Source organism: Pantherophis guttatus, chromosome 7 (genome assembly GCF_059756535.1).
Source record: "Pantherophis guttatus breed Tessera chromosome 7, ASM5975653v1, whole genome shotgun sequence".
Classification (NCBI taxonomy): domain Eukaryota; kingdom Metazoa; phylum Chordata; class Lepidosauria; order Squamata; family Colubridae; genus Pantherophis; species Pantherophis guttatus.
The window spans coordinates 17,496,171-17,523,794 of NC_142069.1; the positions used below are offsets into that span (position 1 = coordinate 17,496,171).

Below are 27,624 nucleotides of genomic sequence, written 5' to 3' on the forward strand. Positions count from 1 at the left end.
AATCCTTCAGTGAAGTATTGGTGCAAAGATGGGCATTCCAGGATTGTGTAAGGAGATTATGGCAAAGTTGGGCAACTCAGACCCAAAAGAGAACATGGGCCAGTGGTGGGTTGCTTCCAGTTCAGTCTGGTTCTATAGAACCCGTAGTAAAACCAGCGGGAGGCTCCGCCCACCCACCACAATGTCATCACGGGTGATCTGCGCATACGCAGAAGCTTCTGCACATGCGCATGTGCTCCCGTTGCAAACCGGTAGTAAAGGTAAGTGGAATCCACCCCTGACATGGGCGATTTAGTAAAGATTGTTTTTAATGCAAGTAAATATCAAACCAATTCTCACAAAACCCAAAGATTGAGGTGACAAGCAAAATCAACAGCTAGCAGAAGACTTGCATAGCAATTGGCCATGTTGACTTCATACAATTTCCCCTACAGTAAAATTAATATATTTTTTTGATGTTTTTAAAAAAGGTTCTAAAGGAATGTCGACATGCCCCTGGTAATACTGAACTGATTAACTTTGAAACTGATTTCAGATATTATTTTTTTTTATAGAGATGGGTAGAACAAAAGTAATTTCTGAATTAATCTGAATCCAGGCAGAAGTTAACTGGCCTGTCTAGAAAGTCCATTATGGAAATAGAGGGAAATTCTTCAAGATGTCCCCAGGATTTTCCAGCAAGTGTCCTTGGTGAACATTTCAGAAATAAGCAGTTGGTAGCTATTTCTTGTTTTTAAAAATCAAACATGGAGCAGACCGATCTCTTTCAAACATTTTGATTCATATTGACGAAACTGAGTAAAAAGTAAAGGAGATTATTTCACTATAGAGCCATGTTCTAATAACAGCACTGGGCTGGCACTTTAGTACATATATACTGTGCTTGATACTTTATAATGGCCTGTGATCAGACAGGATTTCCAGCTTTTTTAAATGTTACAGAAGTTGGCAGAAGCTTGAATTTACCACAGGCAAAAATGAGTTGAGAGTACATATCATGAGTAATGATCCCATTTAAAGACTGCCTTCAACTTCACGGTGAAAAAAAAAGAAAAGAAATGATTATTGTTTGTCTCCAGCCAATGTCTCTCAGGATTGTTGTGTGGTAATGACGGGATTCAGATTGATATGTTGTAATCTTTCAATGAATTGAAGGATATGCAAGGATTAAAATAGGGAAATATCTGTGGTGAAAGGAACTGAAGGCTGCTTCAATTCTCTTTTCTCTAGTTTGTCTGTGTGGAAAGCCTGGTCACCGCTGTAGTTGACATGTACCCTGGAATCTTCCGGAAAAAGAACCGCAGAGAAATATTAATTCTTCTCGTCTCCATCTTCTCATACTTTGTGGGTCTGGTCATGATCACAGAGGTAAAAGACATCAGGGGGAATAATAAATAATTACTAACAAAATTCTATTTCCCTTCAGTTCCCTTGGTTCCTGCTGATTACATGGGTTTTCCCCATTTCGAGTATAGGATTCAGGAGAGAGTTTGTTAATGGAGGGGTAAAAGGACTTTGTAGCCATTTATTAATGCTGAAAATAGTAAATCTGTGATCTGAAGGCACATTGTTGCTAAAACTAAGAACACCTGTAGCTGACTAATTGTTGAATGAGAGAACATCAAGAAATTCTGTGTTCCAACTTGAAGACCATGAAAGAAAGGCAGAATAGAAATAATGAAGATGATCATCATATGTCAAGGAGTGATAAAAAAAGAATGTGTCAAGTTTGAAGATTGGCTGAGTTTTCACTGTTAACTAGTATTGAATAATGGTGAATGTTTGGATACCCTAAGTCAGTGTTGGCGAACCTTTTCGGCACCAAGTGCCGAAACGGGAGCACACGTGCACATGCAGGGGAGTGCCAGAAACTGGAAGAGTAGCTCCCCAGCGCACATGCGCAGGGTGCCGGAAACTGGAAGCTCAGCTTTCCGGTTTGCGTATGTTTGCAGGGGAGATACTCTTCTGGTTTCTGGCACTTCCACGCAGGCGAAGACCAGCTGGCTGACGCACATCTGCATGCCGGAACCCTAAAGAACAACGGGCAACAGCTGGCGTGCCAGGAGAGATGGCTCTGCGTGCCACTTCTGGCACATGTGCCATAGGTTCACCATCACTGCCCTAAATAATTTGTATGTGCCAATATTGTACATAAATATTTATGGTACATAAATATTTGCAAGCAACAGGATGTCCGTATGCAAGAAAAACTCTTAATTAGAGATCCTAGCTTGTAAGGAATAATATGGGCATGCTTGGAGAAAACTGAGTTTCACCTGGGCTTGTGGCAAAATGTGCCATAATATACCAATTTTGTCTTTACTCTTATGGTGGAAAAACATATCTAAAAACACACCAACTGGAGAGAAGCCAACAATTGTTTCATCAAAACTAGCAAGATGCAATAGTCTTTTGCTGTTAAGAATGAAGAACACCAGAGACTTATGTAGAATAAAGAGATTGAAGAAGAGCACACAATTGAATATCAACAAAAAATTATTTTAAAACTGTTAAGTAGTGCAGATGGGGATACATAAGAATTTGGGTTTCCTTCTGCGAAAAGGGGATGTGGTGGCTCAGTGGCTAAGACACTGAACTTGTTGATCAAAAGGTCGGCAATTCAGCGGTTCGAATCCCTAGTGCCGCGTAATGGAGTGAGCTCCCATTACTTGTCCCAGCTTCTGCCAACCTAGCAGTTCAAAAGCATGTAAAAAATGCAAGTAGGAAAAAACCTTTGGTGGGAAGGTAACAGCGTTCCGTGTGCCTTTGGCATTTAGTCATGCCAGCCACATGACCACAGAGACGTCTTCGGACAGTGCTGGCTCTTCGGCTTTGAAACGGAGATGAGCACTGCTCTCTAGAGTCGAGAACGACTAGCACATATGTGTGAGGGGAACCTTTATCTTTACCTTTACCTCTGTCCAAAAAGAGAATTCAAGGTACTTGAATTCAAGGTACTGTGAGAAGTATCAATGGCAGTTGCACTGATGGTTTGGACTCTGCATCACATTTTGAATAGGGAGAGTTGTAAACATGCCCATTATTAGTATCCTGAGAATGTTGCAATTTATGGAGATATATTATTTGTGAATCAAAGGCCTTTCATTGATGTAACAAAGGTTACAACTCTAGGAGGACATATGTCATGAGGAAGTAGTTGCGGGTTAGCAATTAAAGCTAATTGTGGCTTGATACTTTGATTTTTTTCATTAAAAGCTAATTGTGGCTTGATCGTTTACAGTGAAAGACTAAGAGAATGAGTGAATGAGACAAAGATGATAAAAAATGTTGCATATGGGACAATCATGATTTCATAATATCAGCAATGAACAAAGAATAGAATAGAATAATTCTTTATTGGCCAAGTGTGATTGGACACACAAGGAATTTGTCTTGGTGCATACGCTCTCAGTGTACATAAAAGAAAAGATACGTTCCTCAAGAATCATAAGGTACAACACTTAATGATAGTCATAGGCTACAAATAAGCAATCAGGAAACAATATCAATATAAATTGTAAGGATACAAGCAACAAAGTTACAGTCATACAGGCATAAGTGGGAGGAGATGGGTAATAGAAACGATGAGAATACTAATAGTAATAGTAATGCAGACTTAGTAAATAGGTTGACAGTGTTGAGGGAATTATTTGTTTAGCAGAGTGATGGCGTTTGGGAAAAAACTATTCTTGTGTCTAGTTATTTTGGTGTGCAGTGCTTTATAGCGTCGTTTTGAGAGTAGGAGTTGAAACAATTTATGTCCAGGATGTGAGGGGAAGACCAGGTGACTGGTGCATATGAGCATGCTGGAAACCAGAAGCTCAGCTTCCTGGTGCTCACATGCGCACCAGGGAACTCCTCTTCTGGTTACTGGTGCTCCCACACATGTGCGCTGGGAGCTGCTCTTCCAGTTTCTGGCACTCCACCACCACCCCCCGCACACACACTCGGTGCCAAAAAGGAATCCACACTATAGCCAATCTGAGATCAGTTGATAAAATCTGATTCCAAGAAAATTAGAAAAGAATCCAAGCAAGGAACTAGGTGCTTTAATTATTCTTTGCCAACAACAGAAAGGCCAAAGGACTGTAGCTGTTCTGTTCTTGGCCAATAACTGGCAATTACAGGCAAAAAAAAAAAAAAACTAGTTAGCCTGACTGGCTTGTTTTGTTTCTTTTTAAATTAAGCACTGAAGGTGTGCTCTCACAGTGTCTGCGTATATGCAGTGAAGTCACTACACAAATCCCTCCCTGAAGCAATATAGGCACAGGATGTAAGCATATAAAAGAAGAGGCATACTATAAGGTCCTGCCTCACCAGTCTTCTCAAGAAAGCAGAAGTCTTGAAATGAAAGCCATTTCAAAAGAAAACTTTTATTGGAAGATTGTGACAGCAAGAGATGTAGGCAGGAAGTGACTTTTCCCGCTTGAAGTGTTAGATTAAACTAGGGGTGTCAAACTCAAGGCCTGGGGCCAGATCCGGCCCATTGGGTGCTTAGATCTGGCCCGTGGGGCTGCCCTGGAAACAGCAAAGGACCAGCCTGAGGTGTCTTTGCCAGCGAAAACGGGCTCCCGAGCTCCCTTTTCCCTGGCAGAGGGTTGTAGGAGGCCCTCACAGCCTAAAACGGAGCTCGGGAGCCTGTTTTGGCTGGCAGAGCACTCGGGCCACCACAAGCACCCTTGACATGAATGATGCCAGGCTGGTCACGCCACCTGACCCCCGAGGTCAAACACAACCCTGATGCGGCCCTCAATGAAATGGAGTTTGACACCCCTGGAGTAAACCATTGCAGACAGAGCCCCTCCCAAAATCCAATACATCATCGAGCCAATCCTGGCGTGTGAAGATATTATGAGAAACTCAGGCCGGGAAGGTGATAGATGCCGGTCTCCAAGGCAATGCTGCTGTTTTTCTCCAGAGACGAGATAAGGCAGCTGCTTGAGGCACATTCTTTTTTTCAAGAAATAGAAACAGAAACCCCATACAGAGATCCCCCTAAGCCTCCCCCCTCCCACCAGAATGACAGCGTCACAATAGAAATCTATAGGACCTGACCAGGGGTGGGATTCAGCTGGTTCGGACCAGTTCGGGCGAAGCGGATGCTAATTTTACATCTGCTTCGCCGAACCGGTAGTTGCCAGGACTGTCTGGTCCCTCCCACCCTGCCCCTCCCCTCCCAGGAGTCACCACCTGGCCTGTTTTGGATGTCAGGTAAGTGCAGGGCCTGCACGGAGACTCTGGGAGGAGGAAAAATGGGCCTCCTGGAAGTTCCGGAAGTCTGGAAATGGGCCCGTTTCTGGCCTCCAGAGGGCCTCTGGAGCCTGGGGGAGGCCATTTTCACCTTCCTGCAGCATCAAGGAAAGCCTTTGGAGCCTGGGGAGGGTGAAAACGCCCCCTCCTGTGGTGCAGGAGGCTGAGTAGCCCACACCCACCATGGCCATGCCCATCCAGCAATCGGGCAGAGAACCAGTTGCTAAAATTTTTGAATCTCACCCCTGGACCTGATGCATATACAGTGATGTCACTGAGGAAGGAGGATTGTCATCTGTTGGCTTGCTTGCTTGGATTGTGGATTGAATGTGATACAGTATATGATCCAAGTTACAGTATATGGCATAGTATATGATCCAAGTTAAGCATAGATGAGAATAAATGGTGTCCTTAGTGAATGGCTCAGCATCGAGCTGGGAGTAGACTCCCCCCCCCTCCTGAGTGCTTAATGCATCTATGAATAAATGCAAAAGGAATTCTGGTGGTGACTGAAGAGGTGAAAGAATTGGAGACCTGAACGTAGCTGTTCATTCGTATGCAGATGATCCGGTGCTGTTGGCTGAGCACCAGAATGATTTATAGTGAATGTTAGATTGTTGATACAATGAGAAGAGTGGATCTGAAAATTAATGTATCAAAGCCCAAGGTCGTTATGTTTGACAGAGAAAATGGAGTGAATGGTTGCAAATTATACATAAATGGTGAAAACCCGGAACCAGGAGAAGGGTTTGTGTTCCTTGCATGGGATGTTTACTAAATGGATTGAAAGAAGAATGTGCAAATGTTAGTAGAAAACAAGGAGGTCATTTGCTCTGCTGCTGTCTTGTGAGGAATGAATGTTTGTTTCAAAAAAAGCAAAAGCAAAAATGCCTGTTTATATTTTTTACCAACCGTTGTATACAAGTGAGAGTCGGGTATGTGTAAGAAAAACAAAAATACATGTGAAATGTTGTGACAATGGAATATAGTCCGTGAATTTCTGTGGAGAAACAAGAAGAGATAGGGTTGTGTGTTTTTTGGGGGAAAAAAATCGATGGGTATTGAACGGATGTGAATTGAGTTCAAAAAGTGAGAGACCAATGTGAAAGAAGTACGTTGAAAAGAAGAAATGAGGATCATTTTTGATAAGAATTTATAGATCAAGAGGAGGGGAAGACCAAGTCAGCTGGTGGTTGGATGGGGCTGATAATCTTCAAAAAAGAAAGAGGTCAGAAATTGAAAGAACAAAACACAGTAGAAAAGGAGGTATTGGAATGATGGGAACGAGGGTGATTTGCATGGGTAAAAAGTATGGACTGCTATGGTGAATGTTGGTATAAGCAAGATTTAATTACATTTCTTTTCCTTTACATTTGTGAGATATGATAGTATGAGAGAGAGAGAGTGAGAGACAGACAGACAGAGACAGAGAGACAGAGAGAGAAAGAGAGAGACAGAGAGAGAGAGAGAGAAAGAGAGAGACACACAGAGAGAGACAGAGAGAGAGAGAGAGACAGAGAGAGAGAGAAAGAGAGAGAGAGAAAGAGAGAGAGAGAGAGAGAACCGTTTCTTATTCCTTTCTGAAATATTGGTTACCCTGAAAAAGTATAATGTGATGGGTATGTATGTATGTATGTACAGTATGTATGTCATAGTCTTGAAATGAAGAGGTTTCATTCTTTGTCAGCTTGTCTATTGATTCCCCTACCTGCCTAGGGTAGGTGACTTTTGCAGGTACTCTAGAACGAAGCACTCTGTTAATGTAAGATGGTGTTTCTCTTCTTTTTTGTTAGTTTATAATATAAAATAGAAAAAATAGAAAAGAAAATAGCAGGAAAATAAGGGAGGGAGAAGGGAAGGGAAATGTGTAGGGAAAAGGGGAAAAAAAGAGAAGGTTGACTTCCAAGTCCCTAACAACATCAAACCTCAACTTTTTACTTTTACATAATAGTATCAACTGGCCATTTCTATAACAACGATCCTATCTAATAGGTAAATCTCAAAATAATAGTTTCATTTTTTTCCCTACCTCCAGCACAAAGTCCAGAAACGGTTTCCAAGCAGAAATGAAAGTAATTGTGCTTTTTCTTTAATCAGTCAATTTAGCCATGTCTGCTAACTCCCTCGACTTTTGTAGCCATATATCCATTGTGGAAATCAAAGCGTCCTTCTGTCTTTGTGCACAAACTAATCTTATTTTATTTATTTATTTATTTTTATTTATTTATTATAAGATTGGAGCTGACAAAGGTTGCTCATGATTCCTATCCTGTTTTTCTTTCGGTTCCTTTTGATTGCTTCTTTGTTATCACTCTAAGCAAAGCCAAAGGGATCCAGCTTACTTTTAAGTTACTGCTATGCCCTTGATCCGGGGGGGGGGGGGGGGATGGGGATGCGGTGGCTCAGTGGCTAAGATGCTGAGCTTGTCGATCAGAAGGTTGGCAGTTCAGCGGTTCGAATCCCTAGTGCCGTGTAATGGAGTGAGCTCCCATTACTTGTCCCAGTTTCTGCCAACCTAGCAGTTCGAAAGCACATAAAAAAAATGCAAGTAGAAAAATAGGGACCACCTTTGGTGGGAAGGTAGCAGCATTCCGTGCGCCTTTGGCATTGAGTCATGCCGGCCACATGACCACAGAGACGTCTTCGGACAGCGCTGGCTCTTCGGCTTTGAAACAGAGATGAGCACCGCCCCCTAGAGCCGGAAATGACTAGCATGCATGTGCGAGGGAGCCTTTACCTTTACCTTTATGTCTTGCCCTGATCCATCACCATTTGGAGCATGGCCACTACAACCAGAAACGATCATGAAATGATACTTTCCCTCCTGAAATGTGAAGTCAGCCCAGGAATCCTCAGATTTTGTTTTTAAATGTAATAGGAACAATATATTTTTTTCAGTTGGAATTCTTCATGAATAAATAATATTTGTGGAACTTTGGTCATGTGACCATGGGACACTGCAAAATGACCCCATGTTGCTGAGTGCACGAGGTTTGGTCATGTGACCGCAAAAGGGGCTTGACTGTTGGAACTCCCCCTTTTTAGGATCGGTCATAAATTTGAATGGTTGCTAGTCAGTTGACGCCATCGCTGACTATCGGGGGCGAATCGCTGGCCCCCACGGAGAGGGCTCGCAACTTGGGCGTCCTCCTGGATTCACGGCTGTCTTTAGAAGAGGACTTGACGGCCGTGACCGGGAGGATTTTTCATCAGGTTCGCCTGATTCGCCAGTTGCGTCCCTTTCTGAATCGGGACTCCCTACACACAGTCACTCATGCCCTTGTCACCTCCCACCTGGACTATTGTAATGCTCTCTACATGGGGCTCTCCTTGAGGAGCACCCGGAGGCTCCAACATGGTGCTCCCGTGAGACACCTCTCCTGCGCGAGCTGAACTGGCTCCTGGTGGTCTTCTGTGTGCGCTTCAAGGTTTTGGTTACCACCTTTAGAGCACTCCATGGCTTAGGACCTGGTTATTTACGGGACCGCCTACTACCACAAACAGCCTCCCACCGGCCGGTACGCTCTCATAGAGAGGGGCTCCTCCGGGTGCCGTCAGCCAAGCAGTGTCGACTGGTGGCCTCCAGGGGGAGGGCCTTCTCTGTGGGGGCACCCACTATCTGGAACGAACGCCCTCCGGAGATACGGAAGATCCCGGATCTGCGCACTTTCCGCCGTGCTCTTAAGACCCTCTTATTCCAGCAAGCCGGCCTGGCCTAATTTTTCTCCCCTTCTTTTAAATCTTTTAAATTTTTTAAACTGAAATTTTAATTTGTTTTAAATTATTGGGATTTTAATTGTTGTGGGCTAAAATATTTAATTTGGTTTTAAATTGTTCCTAACTTTTGTATTTCTGTATTTTATCCTGTGCCTGTTCACCGCCCTGAGTCCTTCGGGAGTAGGGCGGTATACAAATTTAATAAAACTAAACTAAACTAAACTAAGCAACCAGCTGTAAATCAAGGATTACCTGTATCAAACCAACTAAGTTTTTTTTTCTCCCTCCATCCTTCCTTCCTCATTTCCCTTAAAAGTAAAATAGCAAAACTTCACAGAATTTGCTCTAATTAAGAAAGCAAGAAGCTTCTAGACCAGGGGTGTCAAAATTCAAAGCCCGCGGGCTAGATCTGGCCTGTGGGATGCTTAAATCTGGCCCGTGGGGCTGGCCTGGAAATAACAAAGGACTGGCCCATGGTGCCTCTGGCTGCCAAAATGGGGCTCGGGGAGCCTGGCAAAGTGTTACAGGAGGCTGTCCAGGCTGAAAACGGCCCTCGAAGAAATCCAGTTTGACATCCCTGCTCTAGACTCTTCTGCTTTCCTATTGCACCATACTGGGTTTTGAACCTCTAGTTGTGGGCAGGCATTGTCTAAATACAACATAGTGCAGGGGTGGGTAAGTATAGAGTTAGTGTTAGTATAGATCCTTTAAAACCTGTGGATTTCCACTCCCATAATCCCTAAACAGCTGGTTTAGGAATTATGGGAGTTGAAATTCACAGGTTGTAATGGGCCCATAGTCGCCTACGGTATAGTATATAATATTTATTATTTGAAAAGGGTTGAGACAGGAGAAAATCGGGGACTTAGTTGTATAATTCCTGAGTTGCTCAGAAGTCAGATCTCTTCTGTCTGCTTGTCTGTAGGCCCAGGGAAACTATATTTATTAAATGGCAACATTCAACTGTGTTATTTGTAAATGTTTCAGTGTTTCCTTCAGCACTATATGAAGAATGAGTGACAAAATATGCCATTAAATGCCACTGTACATGCATCTGGAGCCCGGATTGGACCAGGAGTCTCATGGGCATTTAAACAGATGTTTAATTATGTTCTCTTGTCATTTAACATTTTTCTTGTTTGCTGTAGAAAATGAAGAACAGAGAATCTATGGCAATCATAATTGGTGCAAAACCAGGAAATTCACCCACCAACCATCACTAATGTATATAGCTCAGGGGTGGGTTCTACTTACCTTTACTACTGGTTTGCAACAGGGCCGCGCGTGCACGCTTGCTTCGCACAGAAGCGTTCTGATGACGTCGGAGTTGGTGGGCGGAGCCTCCCGCCGGTTTTACTATCGGTTCTATAGAACTGGTGCAAATCGGGAGCAACCCACCACGGATATAGCCTAATTTGCAACTTAGAAAATATCAAGATCTGCTTATTTTTAATGCAGGACAAAAAGCAGCAGCACTGTTGAATTTTCATTTTTCAATTCTATGACACTACCAAAAAAATTTAACATATTTTACTAGATTAACATTTGATGTGATTATACCTGTTGGGCAATACCATATGCAAATGGAATAAATACGTGCACGGTTGGATAGGTATGAAAACAAGGCTTACTCGAATACTAAGAAACTATCAATTTGAATATATTGACCATGGGATAAACTTTGTAAAGATTAAATTTTGCAATGAGGAATGTGAACAAAGTATTAGTATATAAAGAATTAGCGAAACCAGTCTAATTTCTTATGTGGGATGTTCAATACAACAGCCATAAAAGGCCCTGCAAGAGCTTATGATGAAATATGATTGCTTTAAGTAAGTTATATACTTCAATTTATATGTTTCAAGGAATCAACCAAGTGTTTCTAGGGAACAGATCTCAGCACCATGTTGGAAAATGGCACCGGTGCCATCTCATCTCTCCACCGTGAGCACCAAGAGATAGCATAGAGAGTTGGCCCTTGATTGTGAAGTTTGGTTAAGTGCTTAAGGTGCCAGGCTGGAAACAGTGAGTTCTAGACCCTCCCTAGGCATGAAAGCTGGCTGGGTGACTTTGAGCCAGTCACTAGGAGACTGTGAATTCTAGTCCTGCCTTAAGCATGAAACCTGGTTGGGTAATTTTGGCCCAGCTGCTTTCTCTCCCAGCCCAACCCACCACAAAGGTTAGCCATCACTGGTATAACCATTGTACACGTTCGTTTTCTCTTTCTTATACTAGCTATGTTTTCTTTTTAGAAATCCTGTTCCGCCTTCTGCTTTAATTCCTCTTTCTCTCTCTCTCTGTCTCTCTCTCTGTCTCTTTGTCTCTCTCTCTCTCTCTCTCTCTCTCTCTCTCTCTGTGTGTGTGTGTGTGTCTGTCTCCCTCTCTCTCTGTCTCTTTGACTCGCTGTCTCCCTCTCTCTCTGTCTCTCTGACTCTCTGTCTGTCTGTCTGTCTCTCTTCTGTCTGTCTCTCTGTCTCTCTCTGTCTCTCTGACTCTGTCTCCCTCTCTCTCTGTCTCTCTGACTGTCTGTCTGTCTGTCTGTCTCTCTCTCTCTCTCTCTTACTGTCTCTCTCTGTCTCTCTCTCTGTCTCTCTGACTCTGTCTCCCTCTCTCTCTGTCTCTTTGACTCTCTGTCTGTCTGTCTGTCTGTCTGTCTCTCTCTCTCTCTCTCTCTCTCACTGTCTCTCTCTGTGTCTCTCTCTGTCTCTCTGACTCTCTGTCTGTCTGTCTCTCTGTCTGTCTCTCTCTGTCTCTCTGACTCTCTGTCTGTCTGTCTCTCTCTCTCTTACTGTCTCTCTCTGTCTCTCTCTCTGTCTCTCTGACTCTGTCTCCCTCTCTCTCTGTCTCTTTGACTGTCTGTCTGTCTGTCTCTCTCTCTCTCTCTCTCTCACTGTCTCTCTCTGTGTCTCTCTGTCTGTCTCTCTCTGTCTCTGTCTCTCTGTGTGTCTGTTTTCCTCTCTCTCTGTCTCTGTCTGTGTGTCTGTGTGTGTGTGTCTCTCTCTCTCTGGGTCTCTCTCTCTGTCTCTCTCTCTCTGATTTCTTCTGATTTTTTGGATAAGAGTGCTTGCATCTTTCCAGGTTGTGCTTTGCTGTGCCCCCATCCTTTTTCCTCTGGACTACCCACTCTCTTTGAAGGGAAAATGCCTTCTTTTATTTAGCTGTTTTTCCTCTGCTGGTGACTGCAGAGCTTCCAGAACACGTATCTCCTCCCACACCTGCTTCAAGGTTGCACCTTTTATAGGCAACTCTTTACAGACAACTCTCCTGTGCTGGGAAAAAAGACTCAAATAGGAAGGGAGGGAAACAGCACAAATAATGTCGCAATTTTTCCAAGCAGCCTGCTCTTCCACAGGCAGACCCAGGGTTTTCATGCCTTTGGTGATTGAGGGTGTTTTTTTTTTTCTTTACACTTTTCAAGTGTGTTAAAGCTATTCATATAACCTCCCCCCATTGATTTTATTTATTTATTTTCTTTTTTGAACAAACAGCAGGAAATCACAGCTTTGTAATTTCATGGTTTGTTGCTGGATTGGCAGCAGGTTTCCTGGAGGTTTGAGGGATGAGACAAGCAATGTTAGGCTGGCCTTTTAAGGATGAGCATTACAGGATTTGATCAGGGTGGTGCAGTGGCCTAGAGGTGGAGCTCTCACCTCCCAATCAGGAGGCTGTGAGTTCGATCCTAGGTAGAGGCAGATATTTCTTTCTCTGGGCACAATGAGAATACCGGTATATCTGCTGCGAACTCCACATGGGTGACAGGAAGGGCATCTGGCCAGTAAACACTCAGCCCTATTCAGTTGCCCTGACTTGACCCCGATGCAAGGGATTATGGGGTCATTAAAAGACAAACAAACAAATAAATAAATAAATAAATAAATAAATAAATAAATAAATAAATAAATACAGGATTTGATCAGCAGTCCTACAGGTAATCCTTGATTTATGACCACGATTGAGCCCAAAATTTTGGTTGCTAAGAGAGTCAGTTGTTAAGTGCATTTTGCCCCATTTTACGACCTCTCTTCCCACGGTTGTTAAGTGAATCACACTTGTTAAATTAGTAACATGGCTGTTAAATGAATCTGGCTTCCCCATTGACTTTGCTTGTCAGAAGGTCACAAAAGGTGATGACAAGGACACTGCAACCATCATAAATGTGAGTCATTTGCCACGTATCTGAATTTGGCAAATGACTCACATTTCAAAACTTCAGAATTCACTTTTATGATGGTTGCAGTGACCTTGGGGATGCTGCAATGGTCATCAGTGTGAAAAACAGTCACAATCCCTGTTTGCTCTGCCCTTGTAATTTCAAATGGTCACTAAATGAGCTGCTTTAAGTCAAAGATGTCCTGTATTTTATTTCCATTGTTTTCCGAATCAATTCATACCTTATTAGGGATAAATGAGAATATTGTCCTGTGGAGCAATGCTTTAACCATTATGTCCTGTGAAGCTGTCCAAAATATGTGGGTTCTGGCTCAATTTACAACTCTGTGTGTGTGTGTGTGTGTGTGTGTGTGTGTGTGTTGTGTGTTGTGTGTTTGGGTCAGGGGTGGGCTGCTGGGGGTTCGCTGGGTTTCCGGAGAACCTCTAGCTAAGATTCTGTGCAGTTCGGAGAACCCCCAAATCCCACTCCTGGATGGCCCCACCCACCCTGCCCCGCTCCTCCCAGGAGTCCCCACGTGGCCTGTTTTGGATGCAGGTAAGTGCAGGGCGTGCATGGAGGCATCTGGGAGGGTGAAAAACGGGCCTACTGGAAGTTCAGGAAGACCGGAAACGGGCCTGTTTCCGGCCTCCGGAGGGCCTCCGGAGCCTGGGGAGGCCATTTTTGCTCTCCCGGAGGCTTGAGGAAAGCCTCCGGAGCCCAGGGAGGGCAAAAATGCCCCCCCTGCTGTGGTGCAGGAGGCCGACTAGGCCACGCCCGCCATGGCCACACCCACCCAGCAACCGAGCAGAGAACCCCTTGCTAAAAGTTTTGAAGCCCACCCCTGGTTTGGGTATATTTGTCTTTCTACCTTACCTAGAAATAACAAGTCGTTATAGTAATAAACTTTGATAATAAATGAACTGATTTTTTTAAAGCACTGTGTTCCTTTACTGGAACAAATCATAATTAGGTTTGGGGGAAAATAACACGATAGCAACTGTGTTCTCCCCTCCCTCATCCTCTCTAGCAGTTGTTATTCAGAAATACTTTGCCTCTGTTTCTACAAAAAACAAAGAAGTGTTTATGTCTTCATGAATTTATTTAATCTCTTTTTGTAGCCTTCCAAATTAGTGGTCCTGGCCTCAACTTCAGATGAGATTCCACAGGTTAAGAATGCTTCAATGAAAATGGCTTTGTCCTGAACTTTACATTGTTCAACTTTATTTGATAACCTTTCAGTGTGACTTCTGTCGCAGAGGGAGGGAGGAAAAATGCCTCCCTCTTCACTTTCTCCATACCAATGTGGGCTAGAAATTCTTAAATTGCCATCTGACACTCTTATGCATAGCAACAGTTGCGCCTTCATTTCCACTCTGCTGTGAGAGCCGAACGCTTCGATGCTGAAATCTAAAACTAAAGATGAGAAATAGTTTGAATCCCACATATCAGTACATTGTGATTTAGCTGGAATTGCTTTTTATGTCATTCCCTATTGACGTTTGAAGTCAATTTACTGTCCTTTGGATGAAAATGTGAGAGGGCGCACAGAACCAATTTTGCCAGAGTCACATAAAGTCGCTTTGTTGATGCAGTTCACAAGAATTCACATTCCTAATTTTTCTCCAGGAGGAGACTTTTATTTATTTATTTGTTTGTTTGTTTGTTTGTTTTATTAGTCATATTTCTATGCCGCCCACTCTCCGAGGACTCTGGGAGGCTTACACCAAAGACAGTATACTAAATAGCATATTGCCCCCTAACAATCTGGGTCCTCATTTTACCCACCTCGGAAGGATGGAAGGCTGAGTCAACCTTGAGCCGGTGAGATTTGATCTGCTGAACTAGCCGTCAGCTGAAGTAGCTGCAGTACTGCACCCTAACCACTGCGCCATCTCGGCTCTGTATGTCTGTCTGTTTGTCCATCCATCCATCCATCCATCCAGTGGTGAAATTCAAATTTTTTTACTACTGTAGGGCGTGGCTTGGTGGGCATGGCTTGGTGGGTGTCGCATGGGAAGGATACTGCAAAATCTCCATTTCCACCCCACTCCAGGGGAAGGATATTGCAAAATCTCCATTCCCATCCCACTCTGGGACCAGCCAGAGGTGGTATTTGTCGGTTTTCTGAACTACTCAAAATTTCCGCTACCGGTTCTCCAAACTGCTCAAAATTTCCACTACCGGTTCTCCAGAACCTGCTGGATTTCACCCCTCCCTCCCTCCCTCCCTCCTTATCTATCTATCTATCTATCTATCTATCTATCTATCTATCTATCTATCTATCTATCATCCACCTATCTATCCACATCCACATCTCCATCCCTATCTCCCTATACATTTTACATTCTCAGGCTATAATTTTTTTCCCCACTTCTTCTCATAGTAATAAGAAACTTAAAAATGTATGAAAATGGCATTCTTGTGAAAACTTGACTTGTCTTTGGAATGTTTGTGGGGTCAAAGTTTAAGATAAAACCCCTGACATGGGTATGTATGTGTATGTACACTCTCTCTCTCTCTCTCTCTCTCTCTCTCTCTCTCTCTCTCTCTCTGTGTGTGTGTGTGTGTGTGTGTTTGTGTGTCACATTTGCAGGATATGGGAGTTGAAAAAAATGATCCACCTCAGTGTAAGCTGGTTTTCAGAAACTTTCTATTACAAAGGGGAGAAGAAGACCCAGAAGTGGGGAAGACAGATGGTTCTATTGATACCAGAAATGAATAACATGCTATCTTTAGATACGTTGAGTTATCAGGCTCTCCAAATACCAGTTAAAGTGAGAGGAAATATTCAGAATCCTGGCATAATATGTATAAACAGAGGACTGCTCATTCACTCCCACTTGATGTTTTCTACCAGTAGTAACTAAGCAGGAACTGAAAGCTTATTGAGTCACCGCAAAGTAATTTTAGTTTAAGAGAAAAAAAAATGTCTAGGAAAATATTGTCTAGAAAACACTAGAACATGTGTTAACAAATGAGAATTATAATTTCCTGAACAGACTGCTGAACATACTGCCGAAACTGTTGTCCTTATAATCTTTAACTGGGCAGTATATTTGCCTATTCAGATTCTCAGTCATCCAGGTCATGGTTGTCTCAAAGGTGCTTTTTCAAAGGGCAACTGGACCAGAGGTGAAATGCTCCCGATTTGGACCGGTTCGCCCGATCCGGTAGCGAAGGTGGCGGATGGTTCGGAGAACCGGTAGCAGAAATCCCTGCTCCTCCATGCCCAGCTGAGCCACGCGATCATCAGAGGCTTTTTTTTAATTTTTAAAAACATTTTTTCTATAGATGCTTTTAAAAGTAAAAAAAAAAAAAAGCCTCTGATGATCGCGCGGCTCAGCTGGGATGGTCAGAGTTTTTTAAAAGCATTTTTTCTACAACCTCTTTGGCCGAAGAGGTTGTAGAAAAAATGCTTTTAAAAGTAAAAAAAAAAAAGTTGGTCACGCCCACCCAGTCATATTACCTCCCACCAAGTCACGCCCACAGAACTGGTAGTAACAAATTTTACATTTCACCACTGAACTGGACTATGTTGTTGTTGTTTTCTTTCCTTTTTCCTTGAGGAAGAAAAAAAAAACACATTTTGCTTCTCATCCAAGAAGCTTCATCAGTTCTGCCTGGATGGTGGGGGAGGGGGAGAACAGAATGAAGGATCGGTTCTGACATGGGCAATATGTTGCATCAGAGAGTGAAACCTTTCAACCAAGGTACCTCAAATGGACTAATTTACAGATTGTGTCCAACATCTGGGACCCCTGATTCCCATGGAATTGAAATTTGGCAAATTTTAACAATTTCTATAAATTTTATAAAGTATTTTATGACCTAAAAGTTGTCATAAAAGAGTTTTATGACATCATACAAAATGTCAAAAAAACCACATTTCCTGCCCTGAGATTTGACTGTGTAATGCAGTTCAGCGTAGCCCATTTTCAAGGCAGATACTTTCCTGTATCCCAACTTTTCCAGTGAAGGCTGTACGTTAAAAGTTCTGTCATTGTTGAAGGCATTTTGAGGAATCTGGTATGGATATATCTCTGAAAGGATGAGCCAAGGAGGCTTCACGGGTTGCCTAGCATTATATATAAAATCAGTTGGGGACTTAGCGGTGTAAAAAGATATTCATCTGATCATCACAGGTTTTTTTTATATATAATTTTTAAATTTTCTTTTAATACAAAACATTCCATCATTCATTAAACAGTGTGTCATCTGGGTACAATTTTTTGTGTCATAACAGTTAAAGCTTACCACCTTACTGTTGTGACCCAGGCCCACGTAGTTGATATTAAATGCAAACAGTTCCCAAAAACAAACAGATTTTATTAAAACAGCTGAGAATTAACTCATTCTCAGTGTATTCCAAATTTAATGAAAGCAAAATTCTCAAAACACCTTCAGTTTATCTCTGACCTTGGGATAATTAGACAAACTGCCAAAGGCTTTTCTTGGCAACAGTTCAGGAACAGAAGACGCTGACAAGAAAGAAATACATCCAAACATGAAGCAAATCTTTCAACGGTCATTTTCCGGCAAAGAGGCCAAGAGCCGTTGCTGGTCTTTTAAGCCTTATGGGAGGGGCCAATGATCTCTTGGCCCTACTCCCGAGTCATCTTCTCTGCTTTAGCTGCTCCTGCCTTCTGGCAGCTCTTCTCATATGAGCACTAGGAACAGGCTCCTCCTGTTCCTCTACCTCTCTGCTGTCAGCCTCTGGAGGCTCCGAAGTCCGCACATCACTCCCCGATGGCCCTGGCCCCATCTCTGCCTCTGATGCAGAGCCCCCATCCGGGCCTTCCCCAGCCTCCAGGACTGGCCCATGTTCTTCCTCAGCTGTTGTGGCTCCATTACCTGAGCCTGTGTTATCGGCAGGAGAGGACTCCGAGAGTGAAGGAGAGGAGTTGGCAAGGCCTTCCTCTCCAGGACCCTCCTCTCTGGCAATGGCTTCGGTGTCCGCTGAAGGTCAAGAGATAGGCCCGGGGCCAAGCACGTCCACGCAGCCACAGGTGGACAGTAATGAGGAAGATGAGTCTTGGCTGGATCCTTGGCAGCGTCGCAGAGATAAGTGCGTGCAACAGAAGAAGAGGCGTGCCAGGGATTAGGCTGAGTCATTGGACCACACCCCACAGGGTATAAAAGAGGGTGTGGTGGCCGATTCAGCTCTGTGACAAGCAAAAGATCGATATCGGACAACCTTCTTTGTATTTACTGGACTTTGTTGATTATTGTATATTGGCTTTGTTCCCGGACGAAGGGAGAATCTCCCCCCTCATGAGTAAAGGATACCTGGCAGCCAGCCACTGAGTTGCTGCCAATTCTGATACCAGATAAACTGTTGTCGGCTAAATACTTTAACTGTTGCCTGTCTGTGGGGGTGCGTGTGTGAGACGGGGACAGAACATCAGCGTCCACACTATCCGACTCCGCTGCCAGCTCGACAGGCTGCTGGCGGACCACAATACTTACTCATTATTTATATCTACTTTTAGCTTAATTTTAATACTTAACATATCTAATCTAATACTGGGCAAGAATTCGTATGTGGTTGGAGAAGATGACACAACAGCATATTGACTTAAAACCTGAGATATTCTTGTTGGGGATTTTACCAGGGAATTATAGTAAAGAAATTGTATACTTGATTATTTATGTAATAACTGAGGCTAGAATTGTATTTGCACAGAACTGGAACGGTGAAGAGATTCCTGCAGATCAAAATGCGATTAAGAAAATATTGGAATGTGCAGAAATGAATAGATTAACACTTGCAGTTAAAGGGAAGGAAGAATCTGATTATTATAATATATGGGATTTATTTTATCAATGGTTAGAGAATAAATATGAAAGTAATGTATAGCAAAGTTAAATAAATCAAGAAGAGAAATGTTATCATCATCACAGTTTTAAACTCTCTCTCTTCCATCTCTTTCCCAATCCCCACTGGGTGGGCATCTGCCCCTCTTTAGGGTGGGATGTATGTCTTCCAGCTCTTTGACTACTATGCTGCCAGTGGGATGTGCTTGCTCTTCGTTGCCATTTTTGAGACCATGTGCATTGGCTGGGTATATGGTAAGTAAAATTGCAACAGGAAACAGATGGTTATGGGCCATCACCCTGGGCTCAACTCTTAGCAATCACATAGATAGAGCTAGATAGAAAACATATTTTTATTTATTTATTAAATTTATATCCCGCCCTTCTCCCCGAAGGGACTCAAGATACCTGTCAAAGACCAGTGTAGAACATCTCTGGAGCTGGAACACTATCCCTGAACTTTTCCATAACTAGTACTCCTGTTCGGTTGAAATCTCCAGAGTTATCTTCATATCTTCATGTGAGCCACGGTGGCGCAGTGGTTAAAGTGCAGTACTGCAGGCTACTTCTGCTGACTGCCGGCTGCCTGCAATTTGGCAATTCAAATCTCACCAGGCTCAAGGTTAACTCAGCCTTCCATCCTTCCGAAGTGGGTAATATGAGGACCCAAAATTGTTGGGGCCAATATGCTGACGCTGTAAACCATTTAGAGAGTAAAGCACTGTAAAGTGGTATATAAATCTAAATGCTATTGCTATCTGTTTCGTATTCGATATGAGTAAGTAGGGGGACCTTAGATGGAATCCCATATTGGTTTCACACAGGTGCAACTGTTTTCATTAGCAGAATGATAAGGGGGCAATTCCTCTTTCCTTTTTCCTTATGCTCTTCAAGTCCTGGAAAAGTTTCTGGAGCAGATGCAGAGGATTTCAGAGAGAAAAGAAAATCAAGTTTATCCTTGAGTACTCTGAGCCTATCAGAAACCCAATATAAGAAAAGAAATAAACAGAGTTTTATGTTACTAATTTAACTGACCTTGAGAAACTGTTTAGCGCTGTTTTGCTTCAGTGACTTTTCCTTGCTAATACCTTTCTGTTTAGTCTGCTGTGCTTCTTATTTTCTTGATCCTGGCTCTCTTCTCTGTTCCATAGGCGTTAGAGCAGACTTGCTCTGCCTTTCTTCCAATTTTTTGTTCTTTCCCCCTCCATTTCACAGGTGCTGATCGTTTCTACAATAACATTGAAGACATGATTGGCTACCGGCCTTGGTCTGTTATTAAATACTGTTGGTTATTCATAACACCAGCCGTCTGCCTGGTAGGTGGGACATCTTCATCTGGAGACCAATCCAGAGGGTACACAGGGAAATGGGTTGGACTCTTGGGCAAAAGAGACTTTGACCACTGTTTGTGGCTGCTGCCAGGCAACAAAGAAGTGGGAGGACGGGAGTCGTGGTGGGAATGGAAATAGAAACAATCCAAAGAGAACAGATAAAATTACATTTGCATAAATCCCATCAGTGAAGTTTTAAATGCTGAAGAGCAGTTTTTGAGCAGTAGAAGCATATGTTCAAAGGGGTCTCCCAACTTTGGAAACTTTTCCTGACTTCTGCATAGATGCAGGAGATGGAGACTGGTACAGTGGTGGGTTCTTCCTGGTTCGGTCCGGTTCGGCCGAGCCGGTAGCGATGACGATATGACATCACCGAACTGGTTCTCCCCCCCCGCCCTCCCCCCCACCCCCCACGTTATTCTTACCTTTTATTTGGACCCACCCCCAATTTATTGCTGCCTCCTGAGTCCCAGCTGATGACTAGAGGGAAAAAAACTGTTTAAACTCTTGCTGCGGGGCTTCAAAGGGCCGTCCTACAGCTGATCAGTGTTAAAAGCAAACAAATGAGTCAGGTCGTAAGTGCAAGGACCTTCCAGAAATGACTCTGACCAGCTAGCCACGCTCACCTAGTCACATGACCTCCAAGACACACCCACAAAATAAGCCACACCCACAGAACCAGTAGTAAAAAAATTTAGAACCCACCCCTGGACTGGTACCTGTGTATATATGGGTGATAATGATTAGAAATAGGACATTCATTCAGAATTCACCTGTCTGAAATGGTCTGGGGCCGTGATGGTGAACCTATGGCACGCGTGCCACAAGTGGCACGTGGAGCCATATCTGTGGGCATGCGAGCGTTGCCCTACCTCTGCTCCAGCGCGCGCACTGATTCTCAGGCCTTCCGGGCCCACCGGAGGCTGTTTCCGGCCTCTGGAGGGCCTCCGGGGGGTGGGTGGGTGGGGAAGGCCGTTTTCACCTTCCCCAAGCCCCAAGAAAGCCTCTGGAGCCTGGGGAGGGCAAAAAAATGGGCCTACTGGGCCCACCAGGCCATTGCATGCCAAAAGCAGGGGGAGTGCAGGGAAACGCGTGTATGCGCAGGGGGACAGACACATTGAATTATGGGTGTGGGCACGTGTGCGCTCCCCCCCATGCTCCCCCCCGCTTTTGGCACGCAACGGCAAAAAGGTTAGGCACCTTTTGTCTTGGCGGGTTTCCTGCTTGAGAAGGAGGTTGGACTAGAAGACCTCCAAGGTCTCTTCCAGCTCTATTCTGATTCAGAAATCTGGTCAACTTGGCTCATGGCCTCAAAGGATCAATTGTATACCCCAGCTGAATAGATACACATTTGAATTAGGTATATCATTTCATTTTGATGGTGGTTGATACCATTGCTATTTGTCTCCCACAATCATGTAAATGTCTGCCAGGATTTAAATGTTAGATTTTTTTTTTTCACATTCAGTACTTCTAATTATTTATGGGGCCTATAGAAGTCTGGGAATTCTATTGCTGCAGAACATATTATAGTAGGAAAAAAATGAACGAAGTAAGTGAACACTTTCACCTTTAAATATGTAAATTGGTATACATGAGAGCCGGGTTTGTGTAGCAGTTAAAGGTTCTAGATTAGAAACTCAGAAACTGTGAGTTCTAGTCCCATTTTAGGTCCAAAGACAGCTGGGAGACTTTGGGCCACTCAATCTCCGTGAAAAGGAAGAAGAAAATGGCAAAACTAGTGAAGCTTTGCCAAGAAAATGGCAGGGACTTGTCCGGGCAGTTGCCAGGATTTGAGACTGAGTTAAAAGCTCCACAAAAGCATTATGCACAGATTGTAATTCCCTGGCCCGATGTAAAATATCACATCCAGGAACATGTTCCAAATCTCAATTTCTTTGTCTTACCAATTTGTAAGACCCTGATTTATTGTTTCCTGATTGCTTATTTGTACCCTATGACTATCATTAAGTATTGTACCTTATGATTTCTGATGAACGTATCTTTTCTTTTATGTACACTGAGAGCATATGCACCAAGACAAATTCCTTGTGTGTCCAATCACACTTGGCCAATAAAAAAATCTATTCTATTCTATTCTATTCTATTCTATTCTATTCTATTCTATTCTATTCTATTCTATTCTATTCTATCAAATAGAATAGATTTTAGACTTTAGAGTAACTATATAGTCACTTTGAATGTACACTAATCGGTATACATTAAAGTGAAATTTCGTTGCATAGAGCTCTTGTGTCTTATTAGCAAAATAATTAGGAGAGTCTTCCCCTAATGCAGATAATCCTCATTATATGACCGTTTGTTAAGTGACCATTCAAAGTTACAACGTCACTGAAAAAAAAGTGACTTAGAACCAGTCCTTACATTTATAACTGTCACAGCACACCCACGATTCCATGATCAAAATTTGGGCGCTTGGCAACTGGCATGTACTTAGGACAGTTGCAGTGTGCTGAGGTCATGTGATCGCCATTCGCCACCTTCCTAGCCATCTTCAACCAAGCAAACTCAGTGGGGTTCTCTTAATGGCCACCTGATTCACTTAACAACTGTAATAATTCGCTTAACAACAGTGGCAAAAAAAAAGGTCACAAAATTGGGTGCGACTCAATAATAACCACCTTGCTCAGCAACGGAAAGTCTGGTTCCAGTGATCGTCGTAAGCCAAGGCCCAGGGGTGAAATGCTCCCGGTTTGGACCGGATCGCCCAATCTGGTAGCAATGGCAGGGGGTGGTTCGGAGAACCGGTAGTGAAAATCCCTGCATCCCCCCCCATGCCCAGCTGAGCTGCGCAATCATCAGAGGCTGTTTTTTTTACTTTTAAAAGCATTTTTTTCTGCAACCTCTTCGGTGGAAGAGGTTGTAGGGAAAAAAAATGCCTTTAAAAGCCTCTGGCGATCCCAGCTGAGTTGCCTGATCGTCAGAGGTTTCTAAAATCATTTTTTCCTGCAACCTCTTAAGGTTGTAGAAAAAAATCCTATTAAAAGTAAAAAAAAAAAAAAGTTGGCTACGCCCACCCAGTCACATTACCCCCACACACACCAAGCCACGCCCACAAATTTTAGATTTCACCCCTGCCGAGGCCTATCTTTATTCACCAGGTTGAAATCTGGGATTACGTTATTCTGATCAGCACAAAATAAGCAAAGTGGTTCCTTAAAGATTGGTGCATCTAACACGGGGTGTGTGTGTGTGTGTGTGTGAAACTCGTGGCCCATGGGCCGGATGCTTCACGCGCGGGCCATGTCCTCCCCCGGTTTAGTGAAGGGGAAAAAAGTCGCGATACATCACGTGACGACAACATGGCGTTGCGAGTTTGACACCCCTGATCTAATCCTGTCTCCCTCACTCAATCTTTCTAGGCAACCTTTCTCTTTTCTTTGATTAAATACACTCCATTGACATACAACAAGAAATACGTGTACCCATGGTGGGGAGACACCGTCGGCTGGCTGCTTGCCCTCTCTTCAATGATCTGCATCCCCCTCTGGATCGTCTACAAACTCTCCACCATTAAAGGATCCCTGAGAGAGGTAAGACTGGCCTTTTTCAGAGGAGACTGGGATGCAAAACGGCTGAGTCAGGAAGTCTGCCTCGGCCTTCAGAGGTAGCTTTGCCGTGTTCCAAAATAACGAATGGGATTCCTTGCACTAATTTGCTAAGAATTGCTCTGTTACTGGCAAGAACCAGTGACTTTATTGGATTTGCGTTGGCTTGAGGGCTGCACAATCTAAATTGCCTTTCTGGGTGTTTGTTATTAGCTGTGTAATACTTCAGCAATGTCACAATTGAGAACTTAGCTTCGCAGTATCCCATCGTTTCTTTCTCCCTCCTATGCTTATTGACTTTCAGTCAAATATCTTATTTCCTCTGTGACATTTGCAACTAGTTTCCTTTGATTATAAGGAGTATCCAGTTCAGAATGACTGTAAAAGAAATATTTGCAACATGTATGCGGGAGAGGGTTGTTTTTTTAATGCTGCTTTTTTAAAAAAAAAAAATGCAATGCTGCTTTTCAAAGAACAAGGTTCAGCGATCTTATTCAAAATTAAATTGTCCCAAAGTAGTGACCCAAAAATGCTATAGCTCTATTTATTCTGGTTCAAAATGAACACCAAGTGATATATTGAAGTTCTACTGTTTCAGAGTAGGGTTCCTTCTAGAAATAATTAACTGAAAGAGCAACGTGAACTCCAATGTTTGGTATGAATTCAACTCAGTTTAATGATCCAGGGAATGACGCTGGACCAGTGGCTGTTTTTCATATGCAAAACCTTCAGTCCTCAACTTACAACCACAATTGGGACGAGAATTTTTCTTGCTAAGCAAGGTCCAATTTTATGACCTTTTTTGGCCATAATTGTTCCGTGAATCACTGCAGTGAATCACGCGGTTGCTGAGCAAATTCAGTTTCCCCCGTTGACTTTGCTTGTCAGAAATCAGCTAGGAAGTTTGTAAATGGCAATCGAATGACCCCGGGACACTGAATAGCAGTAGCACTTAGATTCATATACCACTTCACGGTGCTTTACAGCCCTCTCTAAGCAGTTTATACAGTCAGCCTATTGTGCCCAACAATTTTGGGTCCTCATTTTACCCACCTCTGAAGGATGGAAGGCTGAGATTTGAACTGGTGAGATTTGAACTGCCAAATTGCAGGCAGCCAGCAGTCAGCAGAAGTAGCCTGCAGTACTGCACTCTAACCACTGCGCCACTGTTGTGGCTTCTTGCCAAGCGCCTGAATTTTGACCACAAGGCTGTGAGGATGCTGCAATGGTTTATAAGTACAGTTGTAAGTCCCTTTCTTTAGTACCACTGTAACATTGAACAGTTGCTGAATGAATGGTTCTAAGTGGAGGATTAGCAGTAGGTTTCCTGTTCAAGGCTTAAATCCATTTCTGTGCTTTCGGAGAGGAGACCTGATAGAAATGAATCAAATATATATCCATTGCTAATTTTTGCACAAGGCACACTCTTAAACATTCACAAAAGGATCAGGTGAGACAGAACTACAAGTACTCCTTGACTTACAATCATTCGTTTAGTGACCATTCGAAATTACGAAGGCACTGAAAAAAGTGACTTATGACCATATTTCACCCTAATGACCTTTGCAGCATCCCCTTAGTCATGTGATCAACATTTGGGCCCTTGGCAACTGGCATGTAGTTATGTATTTAGGACAGTTGTACTGTCCTGAGGTTATGCAATCACCACTTGTAAACTTCCCAGCGGCTTCCGACAAGCAAAGTCAATGGGGGAAACCAGATCCACTTAAAGTCCACACAATTCATTTAACAAGTGGGGCCAAAAGGTCGTAAAATGAGGCACACCTCACTTAACAATAGCCTCGCTTAGCAACATAAATTTTGGCCCAAAGTTGAGGACTACCTGTGGTTAGATTCTTTGACCACAACTTTTCTGGCAAACAGCAATATTTTCCATCCACCATTTTATATGGAGCTGCGGTGGCGCAGTGGTTATAGAGTGCAGTACTGCAGGCTACTTCTGCTGATCACCGGCTGCCAGCAGTTTGGCAGATCGAATCTCACCGGCTCAAGGTTGACTCAGCCTTCCATTCTTCGAGGTGGGTAAAATGAGGACCCAGATTGTTGGGGGCAATATACTGACTTTGTAAACCGCTTAGAAAGGGCTGTAAAGCACTGTGAAGCAGTATATAAAAGCTATTGCTAAGTGCTATATGGTCACATCAGAATCGCCATAGACATTTCCATCCACCCTTTCATATGGTCTCTCTCTATTTCTCTTTCCAGAGGTTCCACCAGCTTGTCTGTCCAGATGAAGACTTGCCTCAGAGAATGTGTCCAGGCCATCATCTCTTCCCTATGACAGAATTAGATCCCCACTATTAGGAGTGGAATCCTCAATCTCTGATGGACAATCTTGGCCTATGACCAAGAAGAGAGGGACCAGCCACCTTGTTTCCCTCTCTTTGAAAGAACCTGGGAAGCTGCTAGAGAATGAGGGGTCTCCCCAGATGTTGGGGTGCAAGGCAATGCTGCTTCTTCTGTTTAGCAGCATATTTAGAGGAGGCAATTTAAACCACAATGTTCTCCTATGGGTCTGTCTAGGAGTGGAACAGGAAGAACAGAATACTGTGATGGAAACTTTTTAACAGGAGCACAGAATTCTTCTTGCATAAGATGTAGGGAGTGTTCCAGCCCATTTATAAAATCCACGTTTCTTCCAATGATTTATTGCTTATGTGTCTGTGTGTTTTTTGTTTTTGTTTTTTTTAAAAAGGGAGTGGGTCCTTGCTTCATCTCCAGACTGAACCATTTTTCTATTGCTTTCATTAGTTTTTGAACTTGGTATAGCATGATTCATAATTAATACTCTTACTCTTTAAGAGCCACATGATAGGTGGGGCTGATGGAAATTGCTTTTGTCGCTGGCCACTTCTGATGGATTTTACCTGGCTCAATGGTGGAATAGGAGAACTTTAAAAAAAATATCTGTTCCCATATACTAGTGATGGCTAACTAGTATGGCTTATTGTCGTGTGCCGAAAGTGCGTGCGTGCCAGCACCCATAATGCAATGCATCCCCCATGCATGTGCGCGTGACCCCCCCATTCCACCCACCCCCACACATATACGCGTGACCCCCCCCAACCCCAGTTTTGGGCATAGTAGGCCTCCCTGCAGCCTCTTGTGGCCAAAAACGGGCCATGGGGGCAAGCCACACCCCCAAGCCCAGTTTGGGCCTAGCAGGCCTCCCTGCAGCCTCCTGGGACCAAAAACAGGCCATGGGTAGGAGGGGCAAGCCACACCTCCAAGCCTCATTTTGGGCCTAGCAGGCCTCCCTGCAGCCTCCTGGGACCAAAAACGGGCCATGGGGGGGGGCAAACCACACCCCCAAGCCCCATTTTGGGCCTAGTAGGCCTACCTGCAGCTTCCTGGGACCAAAAACGGGCCATGGGGCAGTGCGGCGTTCCCCCCCATGCCCCGTTTTAGGCCTAGTAGGCCTCCCTGCAGCCTCCTGGGACCAAAAACGGGCTGAGGGGGAACATGCCACACACTCCTGTGCTCCCACCCCTCCCCTTGCTCCCCCTGCACATGCGCATGTAGCCCCTGTCCCCCGCACATGTGTGCACAACCCCTGCACATGCATGTACCTTTCCCACATGCACACTGCCTCCCTGCACATTCCAAAAATCAGCAGGCCAGCAGGAGGCGCATGCGTGCGCAGGCGCGGTGGAGCTTAGCTGGGCGACGGCTCACATGGCCGCAGAGAGGGCTCTGCCTGCCAGTTGTGGCACGAGTGCCATAGTTCGCCATCAGGGCCATATACAGCACAGTCCTGCTTATCCAACTTGGA

At 43.8% G+C, this 27,624-nt stretch overlaps 1 protein-coding gene across 2 annotated transcripts in view; it reads left to right on the forward strand.

Annotated features, from left to right (window-relative positions):
• The window catches only part of LOC117655397 (sodium- and chloride-dependent GABA transporter 2), an 86,192-nt gene extending 59,695 nt beyond the window's left edge, over positions 1 to 26,497 (forward strand). For both annotated transcript variants that reach the window (XM_034402813.2, XM_034402814.2), the window contains 5 exons: positions 1,231 to 1,368; positions 19,084 to 19,186; positions 20,147 to 20,247; positions 23,646 to 23,816; positions 26,058 to 26,497. In XM_034402813.2, coding sequence (XP_034258704.1) covers positions 1,231 to 1,368; positions 19,084 to 19,186; positions 20,147 to 20,247; positions 23,646 to 23,816; positions 26,058 to 26,156 — 612 coding nt within the window. In that variant the 3' untranslated portion in view covers positions 26,157 to 26,497. The remainder of the gene's footprint in view (positions 1 to 1,230; positions 1,369 to 19,083; positions 19,187 to 20,146; positions 20,248 to 23,645; positions 23,817 to 26,057) is intronic.
• Positions 26,498 to 27,624: the final 1,127 nt, after the last annotated feature.